The sequence below is a fragment of the Olea europaea genome, chromosome 10, assembly GCF_002742605.1.
Source record: "Olea europaea var. sylvestris chromosome 10, O_europaea_v1, whole genome shotgun sequence".
In the NCBI taxonomy this organism is placed as follows: Eukaryota; Viridiplantae; Streptophyta; class Magnoliopsida; order Lamiales; family Oleaceae; genus Olea; species Olea europaea.
In genome coordinates, this window is record NC_036246.1 from 22,617,867 (window position 1) to 22,628,868 (window position 11,002).

General features: G+C 35.9%; 1 protein-coding gene across 1 annotated transcript; it reads right to left on the reverse strand.

Annotated features, from left to right (window-relative positions):
• Positions 1-632: 632 nt before the first annotated feature.
• On the reverse strand, positions 633-3,827 carry LOC111401521 (cytochrome P450 98A2-like). Its single transcript, XM_023029292.1, has 3 exons — positions 3,310-3,827; positions 1,922-2,319; positions 633-1,527 (listed from the first exon to the last, which is right to left on the reverse strand). Exons 1-3 carry the CDS (start codon positions 3,791-3,793, stop codon positions 883-885), a joined length of 1,527 nt encoding a protein of 508 aa, XP_022885060.1. The 5' UTR covers positions 3,794-3,827; the 3' UTR covers positions 633-882.
• Positions 3,828-11,002: the final 7,175 nt, after the last annotated feature.

An 11,002-nucleotide genomic window follows, 5' to 3' on the forward strand; every position in this document is an offset into this window, starting at 1 on the left:
TTGTACTTTTAGTGCATTTGACGCATGCTGTGATTGCCAGGTCTATCTCAGAAGACTCTTCTATTTCATTGTTCTACCATAATTAACAATCAAGAATTCTACTATATAAATGTTGAAGTGTGTGTATATATATCACTTGTGGAATGTTTATCCTGTTTGGTTTAGCTAAACATGGGCGTAGCATGTTAAACTAGATACTTGTCTATATCGTGCTATCAATTATCACCTACTAAGCACTAGGCAATGGATTAAATCTACTAGAATGGTTAATACTATGAAGTTAATTCAATTGCATAAAGTCCATTTTTTATTGGCATTTCGTGAGCCAAGGAAAATGTCACATTGTGAATCCTTGGGCACAAGCATCAATGACAGGGTATAACACTATATTGACTACGCTTTTACCTTATTTATTTTTATTTTTTTGCTAGCTAGTATCATTGCTTTTTATATTTCATTCGCAGTGTATTTCTTATTTTCTTTGCTTCATACCTGTTCTGGATTTTAAGCAGAACTGCAATCCAGCTTCCTAAAAAATTGTTCATCAATGAAAATGCAGAACTTTCAACATTGTTTTGAACATATATTACATTGATTTAGTAGCTGCATAACCGGTAACCGGAAAGTTGCAGTGTGTAAAATGAAAGTTGCTTCTTATCTATTCTCAAGTACAGAAGTATGATATTTACTTTTCATGAGGTTTTACAAACTCCGAACTACATATAATTTGGAAGTGTTTGTGATACCAAATTAAACATTCAAACAAGGTTGTCCCAACACCCAAATGAAATTTCAACATCAGCTCACGATCTCCCAAGACCAACCAAAATTCATTCTCGTTAAACGAATTCTAAAATTGCTCTTCTTCGCAAATTCAACAAATTACATGTCAACAGCCACACGTTTGTACAATTCTGCCGGTAATCTAGGGGTAGGTACAGCCTGCAATGAAGTCCTCATGTAGGTGACCAGACCAGGGCTCTCTCCCATATCAATCTCTTCTGCAGTCATCCCACTAGGGGGAGCCCAATGGAAATGGTGCAAGAGGTGGCCTAACATGGATGCAACCAAATTGATGCCCAATTGTGCACCAGGACATACCCTTCTTCCAGCACCAAATGGCAGAAGTCGAAAATCGTGTCCCTTCATATCAACATCGTCCTCAAGAAACCTCTCTGGTCGGAATTCTGAAGGGTTCTTCCACACAGCTGGGTCTCGTGCTACTGCCCAAACATTGACGTGCACGTTTGATCCCTTGGGGATATCATAACCACCAATCTTGACATTGGCATTGGCACGATGAGGAAGCATGAGAGGAGTTGGAGGGTGCAATCTAAGGGATTCCTTAGCCACACTCATAAGGTAGGGAAGGTTTGAGAAGTCCAGTTCAGTCATCACACGTTCATATCCAATCACACGATCTAGCTCTTCTTGAGCCTTTTGTTGAACCCTTGGATTCTTGATCAACTCTGCCATACCCCATTCAACAGATATTGCAGTTGTGTCCATTCCTGCAGTAATCATGTCCTGTAAATTTTCAAACATAGACTTGTCAGTTTGAAGCTCCATTTCTTTCTTCTCTCATACTAAGATGGCAATATAAGGATGCTGTTCCTCTTTTATTATTATTGTTGTCGTTGTTAGCAACGCACCAGTCTCTACAATTTTATAATACCACAGAACTGGCAAAGCTAAGCAAGGGATCTGCTTTATAGCTCAGGATGTAAGCAAAAAGCAAAGCAACTCATAGAAATTGCTTCATCTCCAGAAGCTTTATTAACACTGCTGAAGGCATGCCAGTCTATCAAATGGCAGTTTTCATTATAAATAGCACGATTACCTTACCCAATTGCCCACAGATGTAATCAATTGATACCATCATGTTAAAATTGTAGTTTGATGATATTAGTAATTGGCTTACCCAGAGGAGACCAATGATGGTGTCCTCACTAAGGTCATATTTCTCTTGAAGTGTCAACAATGCATCAAAAAAGTGTTGTTTGGTGGCCCCACTCTTTTGGCGAGCAAGGGTGTGCTCTTCCATTATAGCTCGTGTGAGACGATCCCTACGAGCTCCATGCTTGGCGAATGCCTCTTCGTCAAGTGGGAACATCCAACGCAACCATGGGATGTGCTCAGCCATGGCAAGAGATGCGCCGAGTTTTAATCCATTTGCAACAATGGCCTTAAATTCTTGTCCTTGCTCATTTATTATACCTTCAGAATTCTCAAATCGCTTTCCAAATGCAAGTCTCGTTATGTTGTTGAATGCCACAGCTCCTAGATATTTCTTCACTAGTAGGCTCTTTCCCAAGTTACCTGTATAATTATGATTGCAGGCGAATTTCAGATGCCTTTCAACAGAGAATAAACTAGGAAGCGGCATAAGAAAAACTAGTAAATGCATGACATGAATGGCATAAGGCGACGAAGTCAATGTTTAATTTGGATACAGTCTAGCCCACAATTTTTTAAGATGTGCGTACCCCGGACAACATTTAATTCCGCACAAGGATGCAACAGGCAAAGCTCGGTAAGGTCTATACAGTAATTATAAATCAAGCTCAGAGTTAAACACATCCCACAACATTTCAATTCTATTAGCCACAGCTCGCAATCACATGATAGACATAGATTCAGCTAAGTTAGCCACAATATTGACACAACATGCAAAGGAAAATTTAAAATCCATACTGTACCCAATGGACAATACATTGAACAATATTTTAACTTCTTTTTCTTAACACGTTTAGTGCTATCAAGTCTCTTCTACCAAATGCGCATCAATTCATATTTTATTACACGTTATTTGGTTTACCTACCAACAGGGGTGGAGCTAGGGGCTTAATTTTCAAATTGCGGTGAGCGAAAGTTTTTCTTGGCCGTGCTATAAATAATTTTTATTTTTTTCACATTCAATTATATGGGGCCCACCAACTGATGGAGAGATGAAAAGAGAGTGGAGCTTTAGATGTTCACCAACTTGGATATTGACAACTATAAGTCGCACCTAATTCCAAACCAACAATTGAAGCTGTAAAGCGTAGCTAGTACAATTTGATCATATGAACTGTATACAGTTCATCAAATCGAGTCTAAACTGATATTCTGTTGTTCATATAAACGAAAACAGAAGTGCTAAATTCGGAGATTTCTTTACACACACCAATGGAGGTATTGATCACATTCGAAATGCACAACATAATTTCTCTAATGCTATAAGTAGAAGAAGATAATAAGTAAATTAAATAAATATACCGAAAAATTGTTAAAATAAAAATCAAATATTGAATACTAACAAAGACATACCAGGATTAGTGCAATCCTTATATATAGACTCCACCATAGCCGAGACCTCATCTTCTCGAATAGGCCTCAATGCCTCAATCCTTTTAGGAGAAAACAATTCAAGTGTACAAACTTTCCTAACTTTAACATAGTGTGGTCCATAATCCGCCCAAATCAGATCCTGTCCATCTCTGCTAAATTTAGCCGCTGACCTGCTTCTATGCCTGTCCGCCAACTGCTGGTCGTGCTCTTTCAACACTTCCTTGGCCAATTCTGTGTTGGAAACTATAACATTCAGAGTCGATCCAAACCAGACGGATATGATTGGGCCATAGGTTTGTGCCCACTCGTAGAAACAGCGGAATCTCACCGGCTTTATGTCGTAGAGGTTTCCGACCACCGGCCACGGCCGTGGTCCTGGCGGCAGGCGGAATCGGAGCTTTTGGTAGAGCTGGTAGGCGAGTAAGAGGAGCGTGAAAGTGATAAGGAATATAGAGAGAGACATGGTGGTTGGGGGGGTGGTGGAAGAATGAGAAGTGGTGGGAAGAATAACATTTTTATATACAGGGATGGAAAGTAGGTGGGTATTGGGGGAGTTGGTGAAGGGTACTTTTGTCTTTTTAGCAAGTTATGTTTAGCTAAGCTTAAAGATTTATTTATAATTATAAGCAAATTTCTTTAGTTGGGTAAGGTCAAATTTTACAAATAAAGGATTGATGATTGATGGAGTTGGTGGGTGAGTGGGAGGCCCACTTGGGTTGGTGAGGGTTGGTTAAAGACAAAGACTTCTTCAATAATGGTCTATTTCGAAACAACACTATTTTATGGATTGGTTCAACTATGAAATGTTAGAGAACTCGATATACATACACACACATGTTGAATTATAACTCAAATTTTTTTTTTTTAAAATAATATATATATATATATATATATATATAATAATAATAATAATAATAATAATAATTTGTAACCGTAATACAAAATAAAATTTGATTTAATAATCTCTTTGAATGACAAGTCTAATCGCATAAGTTAACAAATATGGATCTTCTGTATGACGCGTCGAAAAACAATTTTATACGTTAATGACAGGTGTCCTTAACTTTTAAATTTTTTTTTAATTTTTAAGACAAAAATTGGGTATACGAGTTGTATAATTCATTCATTCGTTGATGACGTGATAGAGAGGTTTGTCTATTTTCATTGAAAAGAATACATGATCTCATTCGGTAGAACCTCTGATAAAGCATTGCTCATGCTCTTATAGGTTGATTGGATTGTTCTATTGAATGGTTTATTATTCACCTCAGTGGCATCTAAATATTTATAAACATCCAGAAACTTCTCTAATAATAATAATAGTGAATCGAAGATTTGGCCACATGTGTATCAGCTAGTATTCTTGCCAAAAAAAAGTTAGCCCTTGTTTTATAATCAAGAGAGAGTTTTTTTTTTTTTTAAAGAGAAAAATGAGTTTTAGAATAATAAATTTTTTTCTTGAGAATGACTAATCAAAAAGAAAGAAAAAGTTTTTTGAGGAAAAAAAAAATTTAATGGTTGTCAAGTAGTAACTCAGTGTTTTTCAACTAAAAGTTATGTTTACTTTTTATAAATAGCATGTTCGAAAATGAAGGGGTAATTTTAAAAATGGGCTGATCAAACAATTAAAATTCCACTTTAACTTGTTTGTTTGTTAATATTATCACAATGGCATATTGAATAATAAAAGATAAAAATACCCTTAAGTACATTATACAATTACAAAAGATGATTTTGTTTAAAAGAAATTACTTACATTTTAGTTAACAATTAAAAATCAAACACTTCCTATTTAAAACATTAAAATTAGCAAACTTTTCTTATCTATTTACTCCAACACGGATAAAAACACCCTCATCTTTCATTTGTTTCAACCTTAAAAACTGAAAAATTTATCAAATGAGGTAGCCGAAATTTTTTTATATCAATCTCGTTGGATTGGTAAGTATAAAATACGCACATTTATTTTTTTTGGCTAAATTATTTTATGTTTTAATCGATAAATTTTATTTCGACATATAATATTAATGTAGATAATTGTTTAATAGATCTGTGAAAAATTCAAACATTTGACTAGAAAAATTCATCTGCATATACGAAAAAATTCATTTGTACGTTGGTGGCGTAATCGGCCACCGCCAGCTAAAGGTCGACCGTTTTTCAAATTTTTTTGTTATATTTTTTTTGCCATTTTTTTTTGTCGTTGATATTTTTCTTGCAATAAAAAATTTCGTTTCGTTATGCAGATATGGTTGTAGTCTCAGTATGTTACTTTGGTGATTTTGAATTGAATGAAAGAGATCGATGGGTATGGAAATGGACGAACGATAGACGTAGTTGTATCCCGATTCCCATAACATTAAGTACATCATATGCAGAACTCTATAATGTTTTACAGAACAAGTTGAGTGTCGATCTCTCTCAGTACGACATGTAATTGAAATTTAAATTTAGCAAGCATGATATTCCGATTCTACCTATGACAATTTCTTCTAATACCGAAGTGAATTATCTGTTTGAATTGAATAATAAGCACACGACTCCTCTTTGCGTGACTTTAATGATGAAGGATGTCATCGAAAGTGAACAAGTAGACTCAGATGGAGGAGATCACAAAGCTAATGATTTTTTAGATATGGTCCAGATAGCTCGTGAAGATGATGTAGTTATTTCAGAGACAGTTACACACAAAATTACCTCCATAGTTCACGACAACAAGTGTGAAAATGCAAATACTTTTACAAATGAGGATTTGATCGCTTTATCCTGGCAGAGACATGAGCAGGGTGGGACCTCAGGGGCTGTATCGAGTGGACCGTCCTCTAACTCATCACGTGTGGTTCCCAATAGTGATCATTTGTATGTCGAGCAACTATTTGAAACGAAAAACGATTTGCAAGAAGTTGTGCACCTAATTGCATTGAAATACAACTTTGAGTTCGAAGTTCAAAAATTGAACAAGTCGTTGTTGATGATCGCCTACGTAGACGACAATTGTTGTTGACGTTTGCGAGCGACGAAGATGAACACGAATAAGTGCTTTGTTGTTCACAAGTATACACGAGAACATACTTGTAAAGTAGAAATACGTCTAAATGATCACAGGCAAGCCCGAACTTGGTTTATTGGTCGACAAATAATGCACAAGTATCAGGATCTATGTACAATCTACAGACCATCGGACATCCTTAACGACGTCCGTCGGGAGTTCGGAATAGTTTTGAGCTACTAAAAGGCCTAGAAGGTTAAAGAATTCGCGTTTGAGGATTTAATGGGCTCTGTAGAGGAAAGTTATGCTAAATTAGTTAGGTATTGTCATAATATGGAGAAAACTAATTCTGTCTCGCCATTTTTATTGAGACAGAGGGTGAGAATTACTTCAAATTCTTCTTCGTGGCTCTTGGACAATGCATTCGGGGATTTCAAAATGTTATATGCTCCCTAATTCTAGTTTATGATACGACACTGAAATCTAAATATCAATGCAAGTTAATTATTGCTACATGTCAAGATGCCAACATCCAAATTTACCCTCATGTATTCGATATAATCGATAGTGAAAATGATCTGTCGATACAGTGGTTGTTCACAAACTTGAGGGAAGTAATCGGGAAAGTCAAGGATCTTGCATTTGTAACAGATCGAGAACCTCTTTAATAAATGGTATCGCTAAAAATTTTCCCGATACACATCATGGATATTACATGTACCATATATAAGGTAACTTGAAAATCAAGTATCGAGGCAAAGGTATCGTTTCATTGTTCAGGAGAGTGGCTGAAGCTCACAGTGTTGAAGAGTGTAATAAGTTACTGGTTGAAATAGGAAGTAAATCATTCGATACATGAGATTATCTAAGGAAAATGTGGATTGAATATTGGGCGCACTCGTATTTTTCAGGACGTCGACACAACATGATGACGTCAAACAACACGAAGTCTCTCAATGTATTATTCAAAAAGGATCGAGAATTACCTATCTTTGCATTGATTGAGAGTTGCAACAATGGTTTCACGATTGACGTACGAAATCACAGAATTGCACCAGCGTGCTAGCTCGACGCAAGATGAAAGGCTATTCAAGGTTGCAAAACTTGCGAGACAGTTGAATGTCAAACCACTGGACGAGTCCCGCTTCTCTGTGGAATGTACACGTAATACGACATATATGGTGAACTTGACCAATGACACATGCACTTGTAAAAAATTTTAGTTACAGAGTTTTCCATGTGAGCATGCAGTCGTGGTGGGTATGTACGAGGATTTGTAGCAAGAACATTGTGCTCTCATTATTACATGGCTGATTATTGGAGAGCTACGTATACTGATACAATATTTCCTCTGTCAAACAAAGCCAAGTGGAAAGTTCCCGATCATATTCACCCACTCAATACAATGTCGTCACCTTTCGTTGAACCGCGTAATCCTGGACGTCCAAGTACGTCTAGAATACCATATACCGAGAAATTTCCTCGACAACATAGGTGCAGCAGGTGCAAATCAATATGGCATACTCCCCAATATTGTACAAGTTATGTTCCCCTAAATAACAATTAGACCATTTGTAATGTTGTCGATTTGAAATAAACAGTATTTTACATTTATTTTACGATATTTCAAACTACGTTGTAATTTAATAAGTAATTGTTTCATATGATAAAAAATTCAATGTATAAAGAATAATAATTTCGAAAATTGTACATAAATTACAAAGAATAATTACAAATAATATAAATTACAAAAAATTCAAAGAATATTTACAAAATAATTACAAACAAAGAATTATTAAGAATAATTACAATAAATTTATGGATCACCATTAAATTCGTATAAGTCATACGCTAACTCATTTCGTCGATTCTGTATTTATAATTGGTTGATTCTATCAACCTTATGTGCTGATCTCTAGTGTTATAAATTCAATCGGGCAGGCATACAGATCGTCGAAATAATGACCCTGACTATGTGCGGAAGATCCACGAGGACGGTCTCTGAACGGGGAGGAGGTGATGCCCGATCAACTGGATCACGCTCCTGCACAAACAACATTACAAATTATTAGTTTAATCAGTAATTGTTATTTCATACAAAATAGTAATCAATAATTGACTTCTCCAGTCTCGATCGTGGATCGAATCGGACATCTGGTCGTCTTGGGTGCGTAAAATGACTAATTCACCCATAAGACCCTGAGCCTCCTCTATCGACGACGTCAAATCAGTTATTACTTCAAGCTGACATAATTATATTTTAAATCATTAACAATTATGTAATGAGATTTTAAACTATGTACAATATAAATCACAAATATATAATACTCACATAAGGGCCGTCGAGGAGAGCCGATAATTCTTTCCCAGTGGGGACATCCCTCCTCTCGAAATGTTCACCAATGATGCATTTGAGGGAAGTGTGTCTCCCCTCGCCTCACAAAGTGGGTGCTCAATAGGGGGATAGTCTCATACGCTCAAATCTGTAACAAATAAATTATTACATCCAAATTTAGTAGAAAAAATATTTTAATATTGCTCATATTAATAATTTACATACACTGCCAGGGGCAATCCATAAGTGTTGTACTCACGCACGGGCCCCTTGGGCTTCGAGTACATTCTAGTGAAGACGTGTACGATGTTTTCGAAACATCACTGACCCCAGAATAGTTGTTGAAGAAATCAATGTCGTCGATGATCTCCAGGTGGAACAGGTTGATCACAATCTTCTTGTGGTGACACTGTACCACACTCTCAAGGATGTAGATCAAACCTAATTTCAGTCTGTCTAATATCTGGTCACGCCTCCTGATTGCATCGATCAGCTGGGGCAGAATCATCCTACCTTGTCCGGGGAAGTAAGCATCCTGTAGCCTATTTCTCCTCTGAGTCCTGTCATTAGCTACGTCATCACCCGTAATCTTCAGTCTAGTAATCAGGGCAAACTCGAACATGGAGATATTGACGACTTTGCCCCCGAGGTCGAAGTAGAGCCACTGAACTCAGCAACCGACATAGAAGAGCATCGATGATCTGACCCGAATACTGCACGTCTCTCAACTGGTACAGAGGCCATAGAAAGAACTGGCTACTGTTACACGTAGCTTTACCTAACATCCGTCTCAACTCTGCGTCTAGATAATAATTCATCCTGCAAAAATTCAAACAGAATATTATAACATTGTAGGAGAGATAATGAAAAAAAAAGGGCATAATAACAGAAAATTACGTGGACCGAATCATAACTACCATACGCAAGATGTAGAATAATTTGAAAGATTATTCTATAATATTATCTATAATATAAAATATTTTTTTTCATTTTTTTTAAATTGGTCAAGGGTCAATGTGAAAATAGGGGTTAGTCAAAGAGTCATGCCCACTTATTTCCTCCAAAAAAGAATTACTTTGAAGTTAAAAAGTACTTTTTAATTATTTTTCTTTCATTTCTAATCCGAGCATACGTTGGTAGTAAAACCCAAGGGAAAATGAGTTGGGAAGGCTGCCTTTCAATTGGTTTTTGTTCAAAATGCCTTTGACCAGATTTTTGAAAATAATATAAAATATAAATATTTAAATATTTGAAAAGACAATTATAACCTTCCAATTTCTCCCCAAACTAAAGAATAAAGGACCCAATTCATTCCCAAATTAGAGTTCTCAAGAATCAAATCTCTCTGTCTTTTTCCATTTCTAAGGCTCTCCCGTCGATCTCTCTCTATCTCCATTTTCTAAACTTTGAAACTCGTCGGAACACCTTCAGGTAACGTCTCTCACGCGGTTGAATTTGTATTATATTTGTTTCTCCACCCGCGATTTTGTAGTAGAAGTTTGTTTCCCCACCCTCTTCTCAAATTTAGGAAGCCACATAATATATGAAGAGCTCTTCTGTATTATATATGGAATGGTCTTTACGGTTCCTGTAGCCAAAACTTTTGATCGACTTATCTACATTATGATAGTTTTATGGCATAGAATTGACAATATTCGGTCTAAGGTGTGCTTGTAAGGGTTATATTTTGATTTCCTCTTTTTCTAAAAGAGAAAAGTCATAATGTTTTGTCAAAAGAAAAAAAAATTATGGTTCTATTTCCCATTGTTTTAATGTTTCTTTTCATCTGCATTATTATGATTCACCTAAGCACATGGCAATCAGTACTTTATAATTTATAAGCTGATTAGATTAAAAGTCTCACATATTTGATTTCCTATTGGTAGATTCGCTTCTGCATTTGTTTGCTACATATTAATATTGTAGTTTCTTGAAAAATTTAATGTTGATGATTGCTACATATCTGTGATTTGCAAGGCTAAAGCTAACTGTTTCTTTCTTGCAAATGAAAAGTTTGAACTTCTCAATTTCAGTTTTATCTTGATAGTTTAAAGTTTGATTTGTTTCCAGCCTCTACTTGTAGAAGAGATCATTCTTGATTCTTTAATAGCATCATCCATGAACTCTTTTACGAGTTTTGGATTAATGGTTATTTTGTTTCCATCATTCTTTGATTTCTTATTCTTGCTTGGGTTATTGGTTATTCCTTCGACATTTAACTCTTTTTCTTCAAGTCCAAAGCCATCTCTTCTCATTCTCCTTCAAAATGCATTGAGTTCTTCTCATTCTTCTAGGAAAGATAAAATAATTTCTAGAAAGTTTACCAAATGTTTAAAAGAAAAAATGAC

What these genes read in the sequence shown, in the direction of transcription:
- LOC111401521 (XM_023029292.1), bottom strand. Translation starts at nt 3,793, where the DNA reads ATGTCTCTCTCTATATTCCTTATCACTTTCACGCTCCTCTTACTCGCC. An exon ending in TAAGGATTGCACTAATCCTG is followed by an intron (nt 2,320 to 3,309) that starts GTATGTCTTTGT and finishes ATAATTATACAG; the next exon opens with GTAACTTGGGAAAGAGCCTA. An exon ending in CCATCATTGGTCTCCTCTGG is followed by an intron (nt 1,528 to 1,921) that starts GTAAGCCAATTA and finishes GAAAATTTACAG; the next exon opens with GACATGATTACTGCAGGAAT.